Here is a 25,680-nt window from a genome sequence, read left to right as displayed (position 1 = left end):
ATCTAACAAAAGATGTGCAAAGCTTTCCAAAACTACGTAATAAAATGATATAAAAACATGCTTAAAATGAGACCAAAATAAACACTCATGGATAGCAAGACTCAGTAATCATATATACGTCAATTTTCTTTAAGTTCAGTGCAATCAAATCTAAAGCTCAACAGCATTTTTTAAAGAACACTGACAAACTGATTCTAAACTTTACATGGAAAAGGATCTAAGAACAATTTAAAAAATTTTTACATTTTGTAAACACAATAAAAACACATTGGTTTCAGGAAGCCATCTACTTCATTACCCAGATTAAACAACTATCAATATTTTACCCCACTTACTTCATTATTCATCCTCCCCTTTCTGCTGAATAAAATGTTTTATAACAAACCTCAGATTTCATGTCATTTCATCCCCATGTACTTAAGTAGGCATCTCTAAAACATGGACATTTTCTTACATATTCAATATGCCATCCTCATACTTTTTTTTTAAGATTTTATTTATTTGACACAGAGAAAGAGATCACAAGTAGGCAGAGAGGCAAGCAGAGGGGGAGGGGGAAGCAGGCTCCCCGCTGAGCAGAGAGCCCGATGCGGGGCTCGATCCCAGGACCCTGAGATCATGACCTGAGCTGAAGGCAGAGGCTTAACCCACTGAGCCACCCAGGCGCCCACACTTTTTTTTTTTAATTGTTTTTTTTTTTAATTTAAATTTATTTGTGAGAGAGACAGTGAGAGATAGCATGAGAGGGGAGAAGCAGACTCCCTGTGGAGCTGAGAGACCCATGCGGGACTCGATGCCGGGACTCCAGGATCATGACCTGAGCCGAAGGCAGTTGCTTAACCAACTGAGCCACCCAGGTGCCCTGCAATTTTCATACTTAACAAGATTAATAATAATGCCATAGCAGTATGTAATACCTAGTTCATATAGAATTCTCTTGATTGTTTGAAATTTCCCAAGTGGCAGATAAAGTAGCCAAGATAATTTTGAAGAAAAACAGGTATGTTTAACTTATCAGATTTCAAGGGTTTTGAAAGACAGTAGTAATTAAATACACTATAGCATCTGAGCAGGGATGGAAAAAAAAAATCAACCAATGGAAAAAAAAAAAAATAGTGTGCCCTGAAATGGATCCAAGTATACACTGGAACTCAGATTACAACTGAAGGCAAAACTTGGCATTACAACCCACCAGGAAAAGGACAGACGATCTGTAATGCTGGGATGGCAAGGAAAAAAATACCGGATCACCCTATTACACAAAACAGAAAAATTAATTCCAGATAAAATAAAGACCTAAATGTGAACAGCAACGCTTTAAAATTTTTAGAAAATAGAACCCTTAATAACCTGGAGGTAGGCAAGCAGATAAAAAGGAAACCCATAAAGAAAAAAAAAAGGATAAACTCAACCAGAACACAACTATAAATTTCTGTGCCCCAGAAGACACCATATATAAACAAAGTCTAGCCAAAGACTAGGAGAGGACACCTGCACTGTAAATTTCTGACAAAGGATTAATGTTCAGAATATAATAAAGAATTCCACTAATCCATAGAAAGAAAAAAATTTAAGCACCCTAACAGGAAAACATAGAAAAAAAGTCTAAAAAGCCAATAAATCTAAGAAAAGATGATCAATCTAACTGGTATTCAGAGGAATATTAATTGAAACAATCATATACCAATTTTGATCCAGGTAATTGAAAAATGTTGTAAAATCTGACAATACAAACATGGTAAGAATGTGGAGGGAGGTTAAACTGGTCCAACCACTTTGAAGAGCAATCTGACAATATGTGGTGAGGGTGATGCTGTATATGCCGTAAAACAGCAACAATTCACAGATGGTTTCAAATATGGATATATTCTCTAAAGAAACTGACATGAATAGGCATCTCTGTAGGACTATATTAAGGGAAAACATAAAAAATAACAACAAGGGACGCCTGGGTGGCTCAGTTGGTTAAGCAGCTGCCTTCGGCTCAGGTCATGATCCCAGCGTCCTGGGATCGAGTCCCACATCGGGCTCCTTGCTCATCAGGGAGCCTGCTTCTCCCTTTGCCTCTGCCTGCCATTCTGTCTGCCTGTGCTTGCTCTCTCTCCCTCTCTCTCTGACAAATAAATAAAATCTTTAAAAAAAAAAAAAAATAACAACAAAATAGCCTAAGTGTACATCAACAAGATTTTGACAGGCAAATTTAAGTGTAATTATATGATGGAATCTAATCACCAATGATCAGAACTAAACCGTATCTACATGTATCCATGTAGAAGATTTCAGCAATAATGCTGATTCAGGGGGCGCCTGGGTGGCTCAGTGGATTGAACCTCTGCCTTCGGCTCTGGTCATGATCTCAGGGTCCTGGGATGGAGCCCCATGACAGGCTCTCTGCTCAGCGGGGAGCATGCTTCCCCCTTCTCTGCCTGCTGCTCTGCTTACTTGTGATCTCTCTGTCAAATAAATAAATAAAAAAATTTTTTTTAAAGATTTTTATTTATTTATTTGACAGATCACAAGTAGGCAGAGAGGCAGGCAGAGGGAGAGAGGAGGAAGCAGGCTTCCCACTGAGCAGAGAGCCCGATGCGGGGCTGGATCCCAGGACCCTGGGATCACGACCTGAGCCGTAGGCAGAGGCTTTAACCCACTGAGCCACCCAGGCGCCCCTAAATAAATAAAATCTTAAAAAAAAATAATATTGAGGGGCACCTGGGTGGCTCAGTGGGTTAAAGCCTCTGCCTTAGGCTCACATCAGGATCCCGGGGTGGTGGGATGGAGCCCCGCATCAGGCTCTCTGCTCAGCGGGGACCCTGCTTCCTCCTCTCTCTCTGTCTACTTGTGATCTCTCTCTGTCAAATAAATAAATAAATAAAATCTTTAAAAAAAATTAAAAATAAAAAAATTAATGTTGATTCAGAAAGACAAACTGTAAAAGAATATTTACATATTGGGGGTGGATGGGCAGCCAACCAAGCATTGAGAGAAATAATCTCGAAGGCCACCAATAGAGGATTGGTTAAATAAATGGGGAATCATAAATTGAGTATGATCTTTTTAAAAAAGATGAGGTAGACATCAATGATAATTTATTTTTTATAAATTTCAAAAGAAATGAAATGATCCACTTACCTCTAAACATACTTTTTTTTAAATTTTAAATATTTTATTTATTTGACAAAGAGAGATCACTAGTAGGCTGAGCAGCAGGCAGAGAGAGAGGGGGAAGCAGGCTCTCTACTGAGCAGGGAGCCAGATGTAAGGCTTGATCCCAGGACCCTGAGACAATGACCCAAGTGGAAGGCAGACGCTTAACCCACTGAGCCACCCAAGCACCCTATCCCTCTAAACACAGTTTAAAATTCCAGATACAATAGGTGAAAAAATATAGAAAATTTATTTTTTGTAAAATTAAACGTGTTAGTAAATAAACAAGTGTAAAACTTTATAGCAGAAAGACTAGATAATGTCTAAAATGAGGCTTCAAAGGAGTTAGGAATTTTGAAGGAGAAAACAAATTCAAATAGCAACAGGAACAATAAGGAGGTAAGGACACGTGGGTGGCTCACTAGGTTAAGCGTCTGCCTTCAATTCAGGTCGTTATCCCAGGGTCCTAGAATGGATCCCCAAGTGGGGCTCCCTGCTCCTGGAGGAGCCTGCTTCCCCCGCTGCATGCTGCTTCCCTGTGTGCGCTCTCTGTCCCCCCTTTCTCTGACAAATAAATAAAGAAATAAAATCTTTTATAAATAAATAAATAAATAAATAAATAAAAGGAGGAGGTGGAGGTCACCTACCCCACCAAGAGACCTTGAGGTACGACAAAAACCTCTGAGAGGACTGCTGACTTCAGTAGCACAGGAAAGAACAAGCAACCTGGTAGCGAAACACCTGGATTTAAATGCTAGTTTTAGCCATTAGTATCTGTGTCATTTTGACAATTACTCAATCTCTCTTAGTCTCAGGTATCTCAAGTGTAAAATAAGGATATTCTCCCTACTTCATATGCCTATATGGAGGGCTAAATGAAAAGAAAGTAAATGAAGATGCCTGACTTGTAAAAAATTAGCTACATACGACCCTAGTTTCGTGAATGAATGCAAGTAAAAAAGTTACTAAATTCATTTTTTTTTTTTAAGGCACATCGATGTTAATGCTCATGAAAGCCTTTCAAGGGAAATCTGTACACAGAAAATGCAGAGGATACACATGACGAACGCAGGTGTGGCAGAAACCGTGACCTGGGAAGATCACGGCACTAAACCAGCATCTGAGGAACCAGCAGATGGGTACTTGCTCCCCTTGCCTACGTCTGAAGTTATAAAGCAAACATAATATACAGCTTCCTCTTCATTTCCATTCTAATTAATGGAACAACAAAACTAATTCAACTCGAGTTCCATCCTAGAACACAAGACATTAATAAACTCCGTTTTCTCTGAAAATGACATAAATATCTCATTAGCAGAGCACGGTCAAGAGTCGTACAAAGCCCAGGCATCAGCTCCTACATACAGATATCTTCAGAGATGAAGGAAAAATAACAGACAGTAACTCACTTTCTTAATGGCGACAATTTGGTTGGTGTTCTTGTCTCTGGCCTTGTAAACCGTGGCAAACTAGAGAGAAAAACAGAAATAATCTAAGTTTGTGGGAGCTTTTTTGTGTTTGCCTTTTTACTTCTTCAGATCTGGAGAAGCAAAGACCTCGGGGTTCTTGGAGCGGATTCGCGGCGGCGTGGAACGTGGTGAGGCAGGCCACTTCCCGTTCCAGTCTATCCTTCAGAAAGGACAGAGCCGCTTAGGGGCTCCCCTCCAGGGTACACACAGGGGCAGCAGGTGCGTCTGGGCAGTCTCGTCCAAAAAAGGAGTAGCCAGGTCAGTCCTCTCAACCCCACCAGAAAATCCGTGAGGGTGTGAGGCGGCCTGGCGTTCTCCGTTCAGAGCCCTGCGAATCCCATCCGAGAGCCTCACCTGTCCCTCCCCGAGGAAGTCCAGTTTCTCATAACGCTTTGCTCGCGACTTCACGTCCACCGCCATTCGTCGCACGAAACTCAGCTCCAACTGAAAGGGGCAAGCTTCCGCGACACCAGGAATTTAAAGCTACCTAAATACCTCCAACAGCCACTTCCGTTGAGTGAGAGCCGGCGCTTTATTAGCTCCGCCCCACTTCCGGTTTGGGCTTGGGTGCTGCCGAGTAAGTCCGGCTAGAGCCCGCCCTACGGAAGCTGCGCGGGGCGGAGTTCGTTGGTTTTCCTGCGCCGTCCCCGCCCTGTCACGCGGTAGTCTGTTGGTGCCGGAAGCGGTGTGTGTTAGCGGTTGACTATGTCACCCTGTTACCGTTTTAACATAGATATTCCCTTCAGTACGGGGGACAGGTCAGCGTTCTGATATAATGTTCTGAGTTCGGGATTTAATAGGTGTGTATGAGTGTGGAAGACTTGACCTAATCCCTGATCTCGCTGTCTGGTTCTTGCTCAAGGGCGTCCGTCGCGATGGTTGCTATGGACGCTCAGCGTCGCAATCGCCGGTTACTTAGAACTGAGAGCCCAGTTCTTCAGGGCTGGTCAAAACGCTTTCTCATTTCAGTCCTTTGTGGAGGACTCCCCGGGAAACAAAATCCAAGTCAACTGAAGAATTCCGTGCCGTGGAACAGAATTCTGGCCGTCAGTTTTCTACTCTATAAAATGGTAATAATAAGCTACATCCTAACTGGTTGTGACGACTAAAAAAAACACCCAGAAAGTTAAGACATTGTAAGTGCTCAATTAAGTGTTAATTTTGAGCAGTACTCAACTTTGATTCTCATAAGTTTTCATGCATATTAACACGTTACACACATAACTCACTGAATTATCGAATGTATATTGAGCACTTACTATGTGCCGGGCTCTGTTGCAGACTGAGAAATCGGCAGGGAAAAAGACAAAGATCCATGCTTTCCAACGGAAAGAGCAAAAAGAGCAAAAAAAGGAAGGTCAGTGAAAGAATTGTTGCAGTTATCCAGATAGCTATGTAAGATTTGGCTTCTAGCCAATAGGATTTGCTGACAGACTGCATATGGGTTGTGGAGGAAAAAACTGGTAATTCTAAGGTTTTGAGCTGAAGCATTTCATGTTTCTAAGAGATAACAATATTCATTTGCGATGAAGAAGGCAGCACAATACTAAGGTTCATAGTTTAGTCAAGGTAATACAGAGTAAAGATTGAATTCTTGCTCTAGATCTAGACTACTTGCTTTTGAATACTAGCCTCACAAGTATTCAGTCACTAGATTTATTACTTGGGCAAAATATTTAACGTTTTTATTCCTAGTTTCCTCATTTGTAATAGGACTACTCATTGGGTCGCTGCAAGGCTGAAATGTTTTACATTTCCAAAACCCTTAGAAAACTGTCTGACAGTTCTGTTCCTTAGCTATCACATAACTATTACTGGTCACCTTCAAGCTCTTTGTCACTGGGTTTTTATTGAGTTCTGTTACATTCGTAGGCAAAATTCTCATACATTACACAAAACGCCATCCTTTTACCATTTATCTCTTGCATCAAGATATACCTAATGAGGGACGCCTGGGTGGCTCAGTGGGTTAAGCCGCTGCCTTCGGCTCGGGTCATGATCCCAGCGTCCTGGGATCGAGTCCCACATCGGGCTCCTTGCTCAGCGGGGAACCTGCTTCTCCCTCTGCCTCTGCCTGCCACTCTATCTGCTTGTGCTCACTCTCGCTCTCTCTCTGATAAATAAATAAAATCTTTAAAAAAAAAAAAAAGATATACCTAATGACACATGGTATCATAGAACTCAGTTCGAAGTTGCTTCCAAAAGTTATCACTTTAACAGTAAACTAACTTGTAGCAGGCATAAGCTAAATAGTGAGCTAAATGTCATGGTACACTTGTGAGGCTAGAAGTTCTAAAGTATATCATGGCATATTAATTGATAATCACTGCATTATACTATGCTGCTAAGTAAATTCCTATGTGGGGACATTTTAAGTACGGTAAAAAAGGCAGTTATTTAGGTAAAAGTCTTGGTTCAGTAGGTCACTGTATGTATAAAATGCCATTCAGCATCTGTAAAGCATTATCCAGTTTACAAAGCACTTGCAGGTATTAGCAACAGCTAGCTTTCAAGATGGCCCCAGTGAAATCTTTCCTTCTGGTATCAATGAACTTATGTAGTTTATTCCCACAGTGAAACAGACTGTTCTGTGTGACCTGTAGAATAAGTCAGAATTGAGTTCATCTAACTTTTAAGTAGATCATAAAAGGCATTGCTTCTTCTGCCTTGCATGCTTAGATCATGAACGCTGGGTGAAGTCAGGCTTCATATAAGAGTTCAATCAGGTAGCCCTGTGAAGAGGTCTACATGGGGAAGAACTGGGACCTCCGGCCAACAGCCATCATCAACTTGGCAGTCATATGAGTGAGTCACCCTGGAGGTAAATCATCTAGCTCCAGTCAAGCCTTCAATAATTGCCACCCAGCCTGAAAGACATGGAGAGCTGTCCAGCCAAACTGCTCCAGAAATCCATACCCAGAGAAAAAAAATGACATGTTAAGTGATTATTGTTTTTAGCAACATTTTGAGTTTTGAGTCATTAAGTTTTGGTTTGCTACAAAGTAATACACCATAGGGACACCGGGATGGTTCAGTCAGTTAAGTGTTTGCCTTCAGCTCAGGACATGATCCTAGGATCCTGGGATCCAGAGCCACATCAGTCTCCTTCCTCAGTGGGAAGCCTGCTTCTCCCTCTGCCTCTGCCTGCCACTCCCCTGCTTGTGCTCTGACAAATAAAAGTGGGAAAAAAAAGTAATACACAATGCACTAATGGATCCTATCATATTGTATAGCATTAGGGAGGAAATCTGAAGCTTGAACAAATTCAGCAATTTGTGGATGGTTATATATATTTATGTGCTCATCTCCTAAATGAAAATACAGGCTATTTATTTAAAGCTAAGCCAGAATTCTATACCATCCTCTTTGGGAGCTCACCCTATGACACCAATTCCCACTGAACATAACTTTTTGCCATACTTGTGCTCATAAATTCTGTAAAAGTGATAAATTTTTTCCATTGTGACATTCATGGCTGGAGCTATAGTAAAGATGGCCTTCAAACAGTTCTAGTATGGGGCTTCTGACTGCTGGCCCACAGAATCACAGAAATCACTCTTCATGATCTGAACCAACTCTGTTTCGGAAAGCAAAAAAAATGACCTTGGTTTCCTGTAACTGAAATGTAAAAATTAAGGGAAAAAAAGAGAATAGGGCTAACTTTAAAGAATATTTTCGAAGTAAGTTTTTAAATGATAACAGAAAAATCATCAATCACATTGTTTTTCTGAGTCACCAGAACAGCTTATTTCTGGTACCAAACACCTATCTCATATTCAACTTGGGCAACATTTATACTGGTCACAACAGAGAACTCATAGGAGAAGCAGATAAACTATGGAATAGCAAAAAGACAAAACAAGAACAAAAAAAATAACAAAACAAACAAAAAAACCAAAGCTTAGTCTACAGGCAAATGAGCAAAACTCAACAACAATTTGACTCTAATACCCATGAGCTACCCTTACTATTAGGAATGACTTCCTTAAAGCATATTCTAGAAATCATTCAAGGTATGGAAGAAAATTTATTTAGCTTTGTGAGGCTTTACTTTCACAATAATACATGCCCTTGGCACTCTAAGACCCTATTAAAGTTTCATAAATTGCCTTAGTAAGGCAAATATTTAGGTTGATTTTACGAAACTTTCAGACATTTAAGTTTGAGAAAGTTAGTGGTTTTCAGAATTTGCACACAGGATGACAAAACAGTAAAAGAAATCAAAGAATGAGACTTTCTTAACAGCCCTAATAATATAGTAAGTTGCAATGTCTAATCAAACATCTATTCCTAGGTTTATATTTATTTTGATCCCATATTTTCCATTTTAAACTCTGGCACTTTCTTCTGAATATTGGTTACAAATAATCTTTTGTCTTAACTCCCAGTTTTAATACCACAAAGTCACCTGTTTTACCTTGACTATATTTTTATTACTTAGTGTAGGATATGCTTTTTAAACTAGTTATACTCCAGTAACTCTGTGAATGAAAAAATGTTAAGAAAACTAAGAACAAATAATGGAGTCATTCTTTCATTGATCCTCATCCAATTTCAGGAAAATCACTTCCCCAAGCAGCAATTCTCTCTGATAAAAACCTGTGATAGTTTACTAGATACTGTGTACTTTTAATAGCTCCAACACTGGAAATACTTGATAATTGAGAGTAAATTAATAGGCTAACATTTAAAAATGTATACTTTAATAAGCATATAAACAATTAGGTAAGCTTTTGCAGAAGCTGACCAAGATACATATATTAGAAGATACAACTGTCCATCTAAATTTTCTATATATCATTTTTTTTCTTTTTGGAGAGTATTCAAGTTGTTTGCTATATAATTTCTCATGTGCCATTTTGGATTTTTGGACAGTCTTTATTGTAAAGACTATTTTTTTGTCTGATGATGAATAGCAGCCACACTGTCAGTGATTATTCCGGACCTCCACGCTGAAAAGGAAAAAACAAAGCAAAAAATTAGGTGTTAAATTTACAGAAGAAATGTTTTCATGGTCACTATACAAATTTACACCATTTTAAGCAAATGACCTTTAGGGTTTAAAAAAACAATTTCAATTTTTCATTTCTCTTAGGCACTCCTATCAATGTTATAAACAATTTCTGATCTGGAGAGGACTCAAGGTTGACCCTGACTGGTGGGCCTCAAATTTCTTGGTCTCAGCAGCCCTTCACACTGAAAAATTACCAAGGACTCTACTGAGCTTCTTTCATGTGTTATGGTTATTACTACTTCCCATATTATACTTCCACACATATATCCCTTCATGTACCTCTACTGAGGGCTTGTACATGGTTTACTTCTCATAGTCCGGGCCTGACTATCTTGGTCTTAGCTATTGACCCACCATGACAAGGTGATGGAAGAGCAAGAAAATCAGCCTATGAAATTCCAAAAGCCAAAAATGTTCATGTGTTTTGATAGAACTAAAATAAAGAGCAATGACATACTTGGATAAATTCAATTTCTTCTTGAGATACAAGTTTCCTTCTGTATTTCTGAGGTAATGTTTTTATTATTTCTGCAGTGTCTGGTGGACCCTGATGCATCAGCAAATCTGGTGATTTACTTCCCTTAGAATGCTGTGAAATTGAAGAAGAGTGAGATGGTAGTCCTGCTGATCTCAAAACTTCTGATACTGAAAAAAATATATATATATATAATTAGAGAAATAAATTGTTCAGGTATCTTAAAATACTATTTTGAGTTATCTATTATTGAGTAAGCAAGTCATTCTTCAAATGCTAAGTGTAATTCTAACAGGTATTACTGAGTAACTTAGTTGGGTAAAGTTCATTTTAAATAAGGAGGTAGCCTTAAGCGAATGAATTACTAAAACAAGTTTGTAAAATAATAAAATTTCTAGGTAGTGGAGTTCAACCCATATAGATAATCTGCATGACCTAAATTTTGTCAAATGGTGGAATTTATAGTCAAAAATATCCCTATAAGGGGTGCCTGGGTGGTTCAGTCGGTTAAGCAACTGCCTTTGGCTCAGGTCATGATCCCAGCGGCCTGGGATCCCTGCACAGTGGGAAGCATGCTTCTCCTTCTCCCACTCCCCCGCTTGTGCTCTCTCTCTTTCAAATAAATAAAATCTTTGAAATATATATGTAGGGGCGCCTGGGTGGCTCAGTGGTTTAAAGCCTCTTTCAGCTCAGGTCATGATCCCAGAGTCCTGGGATTGAGCCCCGTATCAGGCTCTCTGCTTGGTGGGGAGCCTGCTTCCCTTCCTCTCTCTCTGACTGTTTCTCTGCCTACTTGTGATCTCTGTCAAATAAATAAATAAAAATCTTTTAAAAAAATAAATAAAATATATATGTGTGTATATATATATATATATATATATATAGAGAGAGAGAGAGAGAGAGAGAGAAAGAGATCCTTATAAAACTTGTTAAGATCCTCTCTGAATTGAAGATCAAATATCTTATAATAAAAACAGGGACAAGAATAATGATTATTGAGTAATGTATAGAGTTGTTGAATCACTATATTGGGCACTGTAAATTAACTCTACTAGAATTAAAAAAAAAAACAGGGACAAAGGACTGGGTAAAATGGACAGAAAAGAGGACAACTTGTTCAGAATCTTGAGTTACTTTATAGGCAATGATTGCTCAGGGCTAAGGCAGTCTTCATCTATTGAGTGAATGAGTAAATGAGTGAATGAAAGAAAAGGTCAGCTGGGAGAAAAATATAGGAATGGCTACTGTCTTCACAATCTCTCCAATGTAAGCATGGGATAGTCTTTTCAAGGACAGAAGAAAGGAAAGAACAAAAATTTCCCTATATAAAATCAATATCCTTAAAAATTCAGAGACATGGGGCGCCTGGGTGGCTCAGTGGGTTAAAGCCTCTGCCTTTGGCTCAGGTCATGATCCCAGGGTCCTGGGATCGAGCCCCGCATCAGGCTCTCTGCTCAGCGGGGAGCCTGCTTCCTCCTCTCTCTCTGCCTGTCTCTCTACCTACTTGTGATCTCTGTCAAATGAATAAATAAAAAAATCTTTAAAAAAAAAAAAATTCAGAGACATTTCTGTTGAGTCACCACCTTTTTAAATGGAGGTAATAAGTTAATTTCCACTTGCATAAAACCTAGCAGACCACTGTGATCTAAGCTACAATGGTCTCATGGATTTTTTTTTTTTTTAAAGATTTTATTTATTTATTTGACAGAGAGAGATCACAAGTAGACAGAGAGGCAGGCAGAGAGAGGGAGGGAAGCAGGCTCCCTGCTGAGCAGAGAGCCCGATGTGGGACTCGATCCCAGGACCCTGAGATCACGACCCGAGCCGAAGGCAGCGGCTTAAACCACTGAGCCACCCAGGCGCCCTGGTCTCATGGATTTTTAAATGAGTAGGAATGCCTATTATAGCATATTCATATATAAAAATGCTTGTACATATATATATATTTTAAAAATCTGAAGTATAACTTACCGTTAGGTTTAGGATTGTCTCTTCTGTCAGGGAATCTTATTAATGGAGTATGTGGCTTGACTACCTAAAGGAAAAATTAAAATACATGGAAAAAAAAGATGAAGCACTAAAACTATTAACTATAAAAGAAACCACCTACTGAGCTTCCCAGATAACTTTGTTAAAATAAACTTAGTATTTTTTTTTTTTTCAACAGAAAGGTTGTCTACTTTTTTTTTTTTTTTAAGATTTTATTTATTTATTTGACAGACAGAGATCACAAGTAGGCAGAGAGGCGGGCAGAGAGAGAGGGGGAAGCAGGCTCCCTGCTGAGCAGAGAGCCCAACGTGGGGCTGGATCCCAGGACCCTGAGATCATGACCTGAGCTGAAGGCAGAAGCTTAACCCGCTGAGCCACCCAGGCGCCCCTAAACTTAGTATTTCACAGCAACTTTATTATTTTTTTTAAAAGATTTTATTTATTTATTTGACAGAAATCACAAGTAGGTAGAGAGGCAGACAGAGAGAGAGAAGGAAGCAGGCTCCCTGCTGAGCAGAAAGCCCGACGTGGGGCTTGAACCCAGGACCTGGGATCATGACCTGAGCCGAAGGCAGCAGCTTAACCCACTGAGCCACCCAGGCACCCCGTCACAGCAACTTTAAATCTTACTATTTTACTCTTCCCAAACGAGGAAAGCTGGTCTATAAACTATTAATTTGTTTATCTTATCTGCTCTTCATAGTAACTTTGGACTTTACACTTAACTTATATTTTACTATACTTTATATATTTTATACTTTATATTTATACTTTACTTATATTTTACTATACTACCAACTGACCTCAAAAACAAACCTATGGGGGTGCCTGGGTGGCTCAGCAGGTTAGGGCCTCTGCCTTTGGCTCAGGTCATGATCCCAGGGTCCTGGGATCAAGCCCCGCAGTGGGCTCTCTGCTCAGCAGGAAGCCTGCTTCCTCCTCTCTCTCTCCCTCTCTCTCTCTCTGCCTGCCTCTCCGCCTACTTGTGATCTCTGTCTGTCAAATAAATAAATAAATAAAATCTTTAAAAATGAAATAAAAAACGACAAAAAAAAAAAAAAAAAACAACCCTATGGAGGCACCTGAGTGGCTTAGCTGGTTAAGCAACTGCCTTCAGCCCAGGTCATGATCCCAGAGTCCCGGGATCAAGCACTGCATAGGGCTCCCAGCTCCGCAGGGAGTCTGTTTCTCCCTCTGACCTTCTCCCCTCTCATGCTCTCTCTTACTTGCTCTCTCTCTCAAATAAATAAATAAAATCTTTAAAAAAAAAAACAACAACCCTATGAAAAAGATGACACAGATCTTATGTTGCATGACATGTATTGCCCTGCTGCCTGGTAAGAATTCAAAGTTTCCTGACTTGTATTGAGTTTGTTTTCCTACTATGTCAATATCTAGCAGTGTAAAATAGGGTAAAAAGCATACTAAAAATTAGGTCATTAAGAAAATACTTTTTCTAAAAAAAAAAAAAAAAAAACTTTTTCTGGGATGCCTGGGTGGTTCAGTCGGTTAAGCATCTGCCTTCAGCTCAGGTCATGATCCCAGGGTCCATGAATCCAGTTCCACCTTGGACTCCGTGCTCAGTGGGGAGACTGCTTCTCCCTTTGGCCCCCATTCCCCTGCTTGTGCTCTCGCTCTCTCTCTGACAAATAAATAAAATTTTTAAATGAAAATATTTTTTCTGACTACAAAAGTAACACATGTTCTGTGTAAAAAAATTGGAAGAGGGGCACCTGGGTGGCTCAGTGGGTTAAGCCTCTGCCTTCGGCTCAGGTCATGATCTCAGGGTCCTGGGATCGAGTCCTGCATCGGGCTCTCTGCTCAGCGGAGAACCTGCTTCCTCCTCTATCTCTCTCTCTGCCTGCCTCTCTGCCTACTTGTGATCTCTCTCTCTGTGAAATAAATAAATAAAATCTTAAAAAAAAAAAAAAAGGAAGAAATGGAAAAAAGCACAAATAAGAAAACACTGTCTATAATCCCCAAGCCCACATAAAACAATTTAAACATTTTGTTAGCGCTTTTGGTCTGAGGGCTATACCCACGGTAATATATATTTTTAGAATATTGCTTTTATAACAAATATTTGCAGAGTATTACTGTTTTATCCCTAGAATTCCAGATAATGCTATAGAGAAACCTAAATGGATCTTTCAATATTAAATTTTCTGAATACACAATGCTAAGACTCTAATGAACAGTACTGTTTGCATCTAAAGTAATCTCTGAGTTGCTCTGTAACTAGTGATAGTGAGATATGTTTATCTGCAAAATACTGTATATATGTATTACATACTAGTTTATATGAGTACAGAAGTAAATAGGTTCGTTGGGACCGGCCTGAAACCACCACCATAACTGTGCTGCTGTAAGAAAATGCTAGAATAGAGTTGTCTCCCACAGTATAAGGGCACACACAAGTCTTTCATGCTAAAAAACGAAAGTCTAATGTAACATTGTGTGTCAACTGTACTTAAATAAAAAAAAATTTTTAAAGATTTTATTTATTTATTTGACAGAGATCACAAGCAGGCAGAGAGGCAGGCAGAGGCAGAGAGAGAAGCAGGCCCCCCCGCTGAGCAGAGAGCCAGATGTGGGGCTCTATCCCAGGACCCTGAGATCATGACCCGAGCCAAAGGCAGAGGCTTAACCCACTGAGCCACCCAGGTGCCCCGATTAAATAAAAATTTTTTAAAAACCAATTATCCCTCTAGTGACTATTTTTCCTTTTCATAGCCAAGCTTCTTGAAATAATGTTTTATCCATCCATTTTCAATACCCCATTTATAAGTTTTAAACATGTTCAACAGCTTTCAAGATAAACTTCAAACTCACATTTGTCATTCACAGGCCCATCCTGATCTGGCATCTGCTTACCTCTCAAGCCTCAATCTCCACCACTGCCTTATATACATTTTTTTAAAAGATTTTATTTATTTATTTATTTGACAGAGAGAGAGAGATCACAAGCAGGCGGGGGTGGGGGGAGCAGACTCCCTGCTGAGCAGAGAGCCTGATGTGGGGCTCGATCCCAGGATCCTGAGATCATGACCTGAGCCAAAGGCAGAGGCTTAACCCACTGAGCCACCCAGGCGCCCCTGCCTTATATACCTTTTATTCCAGGTATTCTGAAGTACTTTTCTGTTCCCTATTGATCATGCCATTTCATACCATTCAATCTACAGCTTGTGTTCCATGCCAGGAAATCTATCCTCAGTCCTGTCCTGCTTCCATGCTCCTGCTTTCATCTGTTTATTAATTTTTTTAAAGTTTTAAGATTTTATTGATCTATTTGAGAGAGAGCAAAGGGGAGTGAAAGAGAGAGAGCCTGAACAAGGGGATGAGGAGAGGGAGGAGAAGCAGACTCCTGGCTGAGAAGGACACCTGACACAGGGCTCGATCCCAAGACCCTGGTATCATGACCTGAGCTGAAGGCAAACACCTAACAGACTGAGCCACCCAGGTGTCCCTCATCTGTTGATCTGTTAAAACAGTCAAATATCACTTCCCTCTAAAAAGCTTTCCTGATTTTAAAGTGTGATTTTAAAACTCCTCCTCTGGGTTTCCATGGCATCTGTGCCAGTATATCTGTGGGATAGATTCCTAGGAAAGAGACTGCTGAGTCAAAAGAGAAAAAAAACAATCCTGAGAGGTATTGGTAGATCTTCTTTCACAGAGTTTATACTGTTTTATATTCCCATATTGGATCCTAGAGTGACCAATGAGTGCCCGCTTACACACAGCCTTCACAACAGACTTGTGTTATCTGACTTGTACATTTTTAATCAAATCTCAGTGAGGAAAAATGTTATCTCCATGTAGTTTTCATTTTCAGCTATCTTACCATAAGTAAGGCTGTTCATCTTTTCATATGGTTAAGAGCATTTTCATTTCTTTACCTGTGAAGATTGTATTCATAGCTCTTGCCTACTTTTCTATGCTTGTAAGTTCTTTATATAGTATGCTTATAAACTCTCTTTCTGTTGCAAATTTTTACCTAGTTTTTTTTTTTTAGTTGAATGGTTTTTATTTTTTTGGATGAGTAAATGTTTTTTTTTTTTTTCTTTCCAGTACAGCCCACATTATCAGTCTTTTCTCCTTAATACATCTTGATTTTTTTTTAAAGATTTTATATAGGGGCGCCTGGGTGTCTCAGTTGGTTAAAGCCTCTGCCTCCGGCTCAGGTCATGATCCCAGAGTCCTGGGATCGAGCCCCCCATCGGGCTCTCTGCTCAGCAGGGAGCCTGCTTCCCCCGCACCCCCCGCCTGCCTCTATGCCTAATTGTGATGTGTCTGTCAAATAAATAAGATCTTTAAAAAAAAAAAAAGATTTTATTTATTTATCTGACAGAGACACAGGCAGAGGAAACACAGGCAGGGGGAGTGGGAGAGGGAGAAGCAGGCTCTCCGCTGAGCAGGGAGGCTGATGCGGGGCTCCATCCCAGGACTCTGGGATCATGACCTGAGCTGAAGGTAGATGCTTAACGACTGAGTTACCCAGTCCCCTGTATCTTGATTTTAAAGCATAGTTGGGTAAGTTTTCACTGTTCCAGTTATAAAGAAAGTCTTGTTTTCATTTGGTATTGCATGGTATTGTTTCTTTTAATTTTCAATTCTGAAATAATTAACGGAATCATAGGAAGCTGCAAAAAATGTACAAGGAAATTCCTGGTAACTTCATTCAGTTTCTACTACAGTAATATCTTACATAACTATAGCACAATATCAAAACCAGGAAACTGACACTGGTACAGTCCATACAGCTTATTTAAGATTTGGTCAGTTTTATATGTACTCATTTGTGCATGTATAATTCTTTGCAATTTTGGCTTCATTTTTTACATTAAGATATCAGATCCCTTTGCAATTTATCACTTCCTCCCCAACTAACCCCTGGCAACCACTGATCTTTTTACTGTCTTCAGTTTTCTTTTCCAGAAGGTCACATATTTGGAATCATAAAGTAGTCTTTCAGTTTGGTTTCTTTCACTCAGTAACACGCATATAAGTTTCCTCCATGTCTTTCCATGGCTTGATAGCAAATTCCTTTTTAGTGTTGGATAATATTCCATTGCCTGGATGTATCACAGTTTATGTATCCATTCACCTACTACTAAAGGATATCTTGGTTGCTTCTAAATTTTGACAATTATGAATAAAGCTACTATAAATATCCATGTGCAGGTTTCTATGTAGATGTAAGTTTTCAACTCATTTGGGTAAACAGCAAAGTGCAATTGTTTGATCATATAGTTAAAGTATATCAAGTTTTTAAAGAAACTGCCAAACTGCCTTCCAAAGGGGTCGTACCATATTACATTCTCAGCAGGAGCGAATGAGTGCCTAGTGCTCCACATCTTTGCCAGCATTTGGTAGTATCCACATTCTTCTGGATTTCGGCCATTCTAACAGGTATGAAGTGATATTTCTTTGCTGTTTTAATTTGCAAATCCATGATGACATGTGATGTTGAGCACCTTTACATATGCCTGTGATCTGTCTTTGATGAGGAGTCTGTTCAGGGCTTTTGGCCATTTTGTTGTTGTTGTTGTTTTTCAAGTGGGCCCCACAGCCCAGCACAGGGCTCAAACCCAAACTCAGGACCCTGTCAAGACCTGAGCTAAAATCAAGAGCCAGACATTTAATGGAATGAGCCACCTAGGCACCCCACCCATTTTTAAATCAGGTTGTTTTCTTGTGTTAAGTTTTAAGAGTTGTGTTTTTTTAAGATTTTATTTATTTATTTGACAGAGAGAGAAATCACAAGTAGACAGAGAGGCAGGCAGAGAGAGGGAGAAGCAGGCTCCCCGATGAGCAGAGAGCCCGATGCGGGGCTTGATCCCAGGACCCTGAGATCATGACCTGAGCTGAAGGCAGAGGCTTAACCCACTGAGCCACCCAGGTGCCCTGTTATTTTCTAGTTTTATAGTTTACATTTTACATACAATTCTACGACCCATTTTGAGTCAATTTTTGTGAAGAGTATAAAGTCTGTGTCTAGATTCATTTTTTCCAAGTGAATATCCAGTTGTTCCACAACATTTATTGAAAAGACTATCTTTTCTCCATCTATTGTGTTTGCTCCTTTATCACAGTTCAGTTAAATAGCTTTTAATTTTTAATTTTTACCTTTCTAAGTCTCTTAGTTTGAGGTATGCCTCATATATAGCATAGCATTGGATAGGTATTTGCTAGCCAAGTTGAGAGTAATTTTTTTTTAATAGTTTTTTAAGATTTTATTTATTTATTTGACAGAGAGAGATCACAAGTAGGCAGAGAGGCAGGCAGAGAGAGAGAGAGAGAGAGAGAGAGGGGAAGGGAAGCAGGCTCCCTGCCGAGCAGAGAGCCCAACGTGGGGCTCGATCCCAGGACCCCGGAATCATGACCTGAGCTGAAGGCAGAGGCTTTAACCCACTGAGCCACCTAGGCGCCCCTGAGAGTAATTTTCTAAAGGGGATTTAGACGGGGCCTCTGCTTGGCGGGGAGCCTGCTTCCCTCCCTCTCTCTGCCTGCCTCTCTGCCTACTTGTGATCTCTCTCTGTCAAATAAATAAATAAATTAATTAAAAAAAAAAAGCTTAAAAAAAAATAAAGGGGATTTAGATCATTTACATTTACAGATATAACTCACAAGTTTGGTATATTTTGTCGTATCATTTTATGATTATTTAAGTATAAATTCCTTTGTCATATCATCTTTTTCTTTGCTTTCATTTGTGGGATTTTTTTAAATTTGGAAACAATTATAAATTATGCTTTTGTGCATTTATATCTACATTACTACCTTTACATAATACCCTTAATGGCCACCTTCTGAGATACTACCCATTGGTTCATTACTATGAGAAAGAATGAAAGCAGGTGATAGTGATCTCTTCTCTGTTTTCCTTCCCCATCTTTTACTACCAGTTAATAGCCAGGGGCAAGTGTATTCCAGCTTTTGTATACTCTCCCCCTTATTCCTCCATTTTAAAAGTTGAATTAGAGCTATACTGTCAGAACAATAGTATTACCAACAAGTCTTTCACTGTATCTCCATTATTTAGTCTTGTTCTTACAGTCACATAATTCAATGTTCATATTCATTTCCTATGTTGAAACAACTCTGAGTACAACTAAGTATTCATCGGTTGTCTTTCATCCTCTGGGAGATCTAGTAGGAAGGGTTGCAGGGAACAATATTCTCTGAGTTAGTGAAGGTGTAGAAGGGTTTGTAGCCTTTAGAACTTGAAGGTCAGTGCAGCTAGATACATCTCTGGTTAATATTTTCCGTCCTTAACTATCTTACATATGTTATCCGCATGTCCTCCTTTATGAACTATTATTGTTGTAAACTCTGATAACTTTCATTCTCTTTTAAGTGCTTGGTCTTGTAGCCTGGAACACCCAAACTTTTTCTTTTTCTCCTTTAAAATCTAAAGATTCCAGGGGCCCCTGGGTGGCTTAGTCAGTGGGGCATCCAACTCTTGGTTTCAGCTCAAGTCATGACCTCAGGGTCCTGAGATCCAGCCCTGTGTGCATCAGGCTCTTGGCTTGGTGGTAAGTCAACTTGTCTCCCTCTCTCTGCCTTCCCACCCCCACCCCCATGTGAGTGCTTACACACATGTGCTCCCTCTCTCTCAAATACATAAATCTTAAAAAACAAAACAAAACCAAACCTCAAGATTCTACTAGAATATACCCGTTAGTCAACTACAGTTGGTTAATTTTCTCAAGCCTAAAGTATGGTTTTAAGTCTTCTTTTATATCAGCCAAGTTTTATTAAGTTATACGTTTTGAGACTTGTTCTATTTGCTTTTACTTTTTCAGAGACTACTTATTATGCAAAAGTTGCATCTTCCTGTTTTTATCTACTTCTGTGACTTCCTTTGAATCGGTCTAATCTTTTCCTTTTTCTGTGATTTTTTTTTTCCTTTTCCTCTTTTCATGCACTATTTCCTTTAACAAAACTTCTGAGTTGCCTATTTACTTTTATATTCCTTCTACTTTAGTATTTACTTCTGGAAAGTTCTTTTAATTCTTCACTGAGTTCAGAGCTGTATTGTCCCTAAAATCTTAACCTAAAATCTAACCTCAACCGCAACCTTTTAGTGTATAACTCTTCTCTGTTACTTCCCACTGTAAGCATCACCAAACCCTTCATTTCCTTGATTGTTCCTTTTTCCGGTCAACTGGTTCCACCATGACTTTACCTCCTTTCTTATCTAGCCTAGGACCCAGGGACCATTCAATATTCTATTACCAGCACTCTCAACCTCCTTCCTGGAGGTGTATCTTCACCTCACTTGTAAATCTCAAACCCTGAATTAATCCAACTACCCTTCTTCCCATGTCTCATGCAGCCAAAATGATTTTGTAAATGATAAATTATCACCTTTTTGCTTACATTAGTCCAAATATATCCAATATATATATGCTTGCCATTCCGTCATATTTATATGTCTTCTTGTAGAGATATTTAGTCATTTCTCTTAGGTATAAACCTAGGAGTAAAATTACTAGGTTACAGGGTAGGTATGTTTAATTACTAGAGACTGACAAAACAGATTTCCAAAGTGGCCATATGAATTATAATCCTACCAGCAACAATGAGGGTTTCTGGTGCCTCACAATGTCATCTCTTGGTATTGGCAGTTCTTAAAATTTTAATAACTTTAGTAGATGCAGTGGCACTTCCTGGCTTTAATTTGTATTCTCCTGGCAAGAATTAAGTAGAACATCTTTTCCCATGCTTATTGCTCATTTTTATATCTTCTTTTGTGCAGTTTCAACTTTTCAACCCATTTATAAATTGAGCTATATATTATGGATATGTATGGTTATATATTATGGGTACCAGTCCTTTGTTAGAGGTTCTCCTTGTCCTCACAGAATCTTTAATTAGTTAATGCTCAGCATCTACCTACTGAATAAGTGAGGATCATTCCTTGCAATGGGGCCGAAGGCTGGGATCTAGGATTATCTTTCAAACCGAAACAAAGAAACAGGCTGTGTAAAACCACCAAAAATGTGCAGGTTGTGTCCCTTTATATATTAACTTTACCTCTCCTATTTAATTTAGCCATCACTGCTGGAGAAGCAAATACAAAAGCTATCAGGGGTTGGTAATTGATGTGTAGATTAACAAAGTTCCTCTAAGCTACCAATCTAAACTCAAGGGGATAAAAGCTTGACAACAAAAGGCTTGGGAAAGGACCAACCATACATGTTTTAATGCATGTAAAACATTACAGATAAACTTAAATAATATCTTTCCCCCTTTCAATTCCCCCACCCAGCCAGTAACTAGATGCTGGTATTGGTGGGGGAGGACAGGCCCGGGGTGAGTTCGCAGCTCACAGGCCAGTTCTCAGGCTATTCCCAAGACCTTGAAGGGACACCGGGTCAGATACAAGGTTCGCTTCCTTCCACTCGCCGTTACCGCCTTCCTTACGATTGGCTCATCCGGGACATCACAGACCATGCTAAACGTCGATTGGCCAAACTACTGCCAGGGCAGCCTAGCCCGCCGACTCCTAAGAGGGCTACGGAGGTCCTGGCAGAGTATGGTCCGGGGACGGCGCAGCTGTTCTGCGCCTACCTACTGATACACTGCAGTCCTGCAGCATGGCTTGAAGCCTCAGCTATAGTCCCGGCTCACTGCCCGACCCAGTTGGCTCAAGGTCCAATTCTCACACATACCCCCCCCGGGCCGCGTCGCTGGCGCTACCCAAGGCCGCGGTGACCGCCCAGCCTCCGCCACCGCCTTGTCTCCCCAGCGCCTTTACTATAATCAGCAGTGTCCCTACCACCCACGGTGCGAAAAAGCGACAAAATTTACTTACCTGAACGACCCTGCTGGCAGACGCCATCTTGCTGCCCATCATGACCCCGGGATGGGGCAGCTTCCGGGGCAGTAGCTAGGCGCAGATATAACAGGAGTCCAGGGCAGCTGGGGGCGGGCCCTGCCTGTGGCGTCATGGAGGAGGGACGAGCCGGCAATCCCGTGGGATCGTCCTCCACCGCGGAGCTAACCCACCCTCTGCGCCTGACCCCGCCCCGCCCCGCCCCGCCCCGCCCCGCCCCGCTTTCAGTCTAGGAATTGCCCCACGTGCTTCCCATTGTTCAGTTTTGCAGACGAAGGTCTGTGGTGTTCCGTGTGTTTTGCACATCAGCCAATGAGTAAATTAGGGCCATTTCCTTCTCCAGGTAGCCAGATTCTAATTCTAATTTAATAAAATTTAACCTGAAACCAAATACAAAGTCACGTGGCTTCCTAAAATAAACAATCTTGTTAAAACTTGGGAGTTAGGGGTACCTGGGTGGCTCAGTTGGTTAAGCAATTGCCTTCCGCTGGGGTAATGATCAGGAAGTCCCAGAATGGAGTCCCGCATTGTGCTCCCCACTCAGCTGGGAGTTTTCTTCTCTGCCTCAGGCTCGCTCTCTCCCCTGCTTTTGCTCTGTCAAATAAATAAATAAAATCTTTAAAAAACTTTTTTTAAAACTTGAAACTAGAAAAAAAAATTGAAACATTTAATAAAGCACATCTAACTTCTAATTAATAAAGTAGATGTGAAACAAGCTATATAAACTACTAGGAAGCAATGAGACAAATCATAACAGAAAAGTTTCTACAGATCAACTGGTTTAAGTCAGTGACTGTAAGAAAAATAGGGTGCCAGTGCATATAACCTCTCACTCAGTTCAACTTAAATATGCTAGTGTAGAGGGAAAGCAGCCTTGGTTAATACGTAATAAATCTATGGGCATTCTTTGTTCCAATAAAACTTTATTTACAGAACAAGCCAGCTGGTAAGCCAGTTTGCTGACCTCTGATATAAATGAAACAACCAACCAAAGCAAATGTGATCACCAACAACCACAATTAAAATATATACTAACAAAAGCACCACAGCCCAGAATTTAAGACCGACTGAGATGTAAAACACTTGTGTCCCCAATTGAAAAAGCCGCTGAGCTCTCAAATGCCCTCTTCAGATATGGCCAAGGTTAGTCATGGAAAGGGAGAACTTACCAAAGGGCAGAGTCAGAAACCACAGAAGAACCTCTTCCAGTGAGCAGCACAAGTGCCTAAACAAAATGTATTTCCTCTCCCTAGGAAGGAGCACCTCCTATCATTTACCAAACAGTATTTCAGAATTGCTAACATTGTCCACTACTGTATGCTGGCTATGTGAAGCAACAGAATTTATCTTTTCAGTTCATTAATCTCCAGGTCAGGAAGAGCCTTTTTTTTTTTTTTATAGGATTTTATTTATTTATTTGACAGACAGAGATCACAAGTAGGCAGAGAGGCAGGCAGAGAGAGAGGAGTAAGCAGGCTCCCTGCTGAGCAGAGAGCCTGATACGGGACTGGATCCCAGGACCCTGGGATCATGACCTGAGCTGAAGGCAGGGGCTTTAACCCACTGAGCCACCCAGGCGCCCCAGATCAGGAAGAGCCATTATTTGGACCTGATGTGAAAGAGTATCATGAGATCCTGAACTTTGAAACTGTTATGATTAGATGACACTCTTGTTACTCTCCTTGGCGAAGGAGGTGTCTTTTATGTGTAAAAAGGAAGTTAATATTTAAGACCAAGACTGTATACTGTAGTGGACTGTATTCTTTTCAAATGCCCATTTTCTTTCCCCCATTCTGAAACCCAGCACTCCCCTACTGTGGAAGTATACTTTTCTGTCACAGTAATGTTTGGCTTGGTGAACAGAGCCGTGGTAAAATAATGTATACCTCTTCCAAGCAGACACTTTAAATGTGCTTGTGTAATTTGACTTTGCCACATTAACTATGAGAACGTTTTAGACAGTGGATGCTCCTCAGGTCCTCCAATGATCAGCCAAACTATGGATCCAAGAGAGATATAAATGTTTGTTAAAAGCCAGGGAATTGTTCAGCACTTGAGGAAAAACTGACTAATGAAATTTCTGTCTCAGGTTTGGGCTTTAGAAGGGAATACAAAGGATAAGAAAATCCCAGGAAAATGCAAAAAGATTTTTAGATGATGCTGAATCTTTACATCAGGAAGGTATTTTCCAGAATAATGCTTTTCTGTAAGAAGAATGTAACTTTTTTTTTAAAGATTTTAATTATTTACTTGACAGAGAAAAATCACAAGTAGGCAGAGGGCAGGTCGAGAGAGAGAGAAGGAGGCTCCCCCCTGAGAGCCCCATGCGGGGCCCGATCCCAGGACCCCGAGACCATGACCTGAGCCAAAGGCAGAGGCTTTAACTCACTGAGCCACCCAGGCGCCCCAAGAAAAATGTAACTTATTGGGGTGGCCTGAGTAGGTCAGTTGGTTGAACTTCCAGCTTAAAAAAATGTTGAAGGGTGTCTGGGTGGCTCAGTCAGTTAAGCTTGGGTTATGATCTCAGGGTCCTTGTCCTTCTGCCCCTGCCCCCACTCATTTGCTCTCAAATAAATCAAAAAAATCTTTTATTTATTTTTTTTTAAAGATTATTTTTTTATTTGACAGACAGAGAACAAAAGTAGGCAGGCAGGCAGAGAGAGAAGGGGAAGCAGGCTCCCTGCTGAGCAGAGAGCCCGATGCGGGACTCGATCCCAGGACCCTGGGATCATGACCTGAGCCGAAGGCAGAGGCTTTAATCCACTGAGCCACCCAGGCGCCCCTCAAAAAAATCTTTTAAAAAAGAAAAAGAATGTTGAAAATACTACATTGTCCATAAAAGTGATCAACAGCTCCAAACTCAATTTATTTCAATATTCAATTATTTGAATAAGGAATTCAAATTAGAGCTTGCTCTAAAAAGGGATGGGATACTATAAAAGATAGCAAGTTTTTTTTTTTTTAAGATTTTATTTATTTGACACAGAGAGAGAGATCACAAGTAGGCAGAAAGGCAGGCAGAGAGAGAGGGGGAAGCAGGTTCCCTGCTGAACAGAGAGCCCAATGCAGGGCTCTATCCCAGGACCCCGAGATCATGACCGGAGCCGAAGGCAGAGGCTTAAACCACCGAGCCACCCAGGTGCTCCAAGTTTTTTTTTTTTTTTTAAGTTTATATATTTTTAGTACTCTATAAACCCAACATGGGGCTTGTACTCACAAGCCCCAGATTGAGAGTCACATGCTCTACCAACTGAGCCAGCCAGGTGCCTGAGCAAGTTCTATTTTTTTTTTTTTAAGATTTTATTTATTTTTTTAAAAAAGATTTTATTTATTTATTTGACAGATAGAGATCACAAGTAGGCAGAGAGGCAGACAGAGAGAGAGGAGGAAGCAGGCTCCCCGCTGAGCAGAGAGCCCTATGTGGGGCTCAATCCCAGGACCCTGGGATCATGACCTGAGCCGAAGGCAGAGGCTTTAACACACTGAGCCACCCAGGCGTCCCAAGTTCTATTTTTTTTTTTTTTTAAGATTTTATTTGTTTATTTGCCAGAGAGAGAGAGAGAGAGTGAGTGAGCACAGGCAGGCCAAGTGGCAGCAGAGGCAGAGGGAGAAGCAGGCTCCCCACCAACTGAAGTTGAACTGAAGTTGGGGACAGTATTCTTTTCATTAGTGGGATTCACTAAATTATCAAATGATTGCTAATTATCTTAACACTAAAATTGACTCATCATAGGGGTGCCTGGGTGGC

The 25,680-nt window shown here is 40.4% G+C and overlaps 2 protein-coding genes across 6 annotated transcripts in view; both read right to left on the bottom strand.

The window, feature by feature from the left end:
* The window catches only part of LOC111155210 (cyclin dependent kinase 7), a 38,115-nt gene extending 32,978 nt beyond the window's left edge, over positions 1–5,137 (bottom strand). For 3 of the 5 annotated variants that reach the window (XM_022515309.1, XM_022515311.1, XM_022515312.1), the window contains exons 1-2: positions 4,968–5,136; positions 4,554–4,613 (exon numbers count right to left, since the gene is read on the bottom strand). In XM_022515309.1, coding sequence (XP_022371017.1) covers positions 4,554–4,613; positions 4,968–5,033 — 126 coding nt within the window. In that variant the 5' untranslated portion in view covers positions 5,034–5,136. Of the gene's footprint in view, positions 1–4,553; positions 4,614–4,967 lie in introns of all 5 variants that reach the window. The other 2 variants (XM_022515310.1, XM_022515307.1) reach the window with 1 other exon arrangement.
* A 3,378-nt stretch (positions 5,138–8,515) lies between these two features.
* Positions 8,516–22,100, bottom strand: LOC111155286 (mitochondrial ribosomal protein S36). Its single transcript, XM_022515422.1, has 4 exons — positions 21,912–22,100; positions 12,074–12,137; positions 10,085–10,272; positions 8,516–9,565 (listed from the first exon to the last, which is right to left on the bottom strand). Exons 1-4 carry the CDS (start codon positions 21,951–21,953, stop codon positions 9,548–9,550), a joined length of 312 nt encoding a protein of 103 aa, XP_022371130.1. The 5' UTR covers positions 21,954–22,100; the 3' UTR covers positions 8,516–9,547.
* Between the last annotated feature and the right edge of the window lie 3,580 nt (positions 22,101–25,680).

Source organism: Enhydra lutris, unplaced genomic scaffold (assembly GCF_002288905.1).
Source record: "Enhydra lutris kenyoni isolate GAN:26980312 unplaced genomic scaffold, ASM228890v2 scaffoldscaffold40, whole genome shotgun sequence".
Lineage (NCBI taxonomy): Eukaryota > Metazoa > Chordata > Mammalia > Carnivora > Mustelidae > Enhydra > Enhydra lutris.
This window is presented reverse-complemented; position numbering and strand designations above follow the sequence as displayed.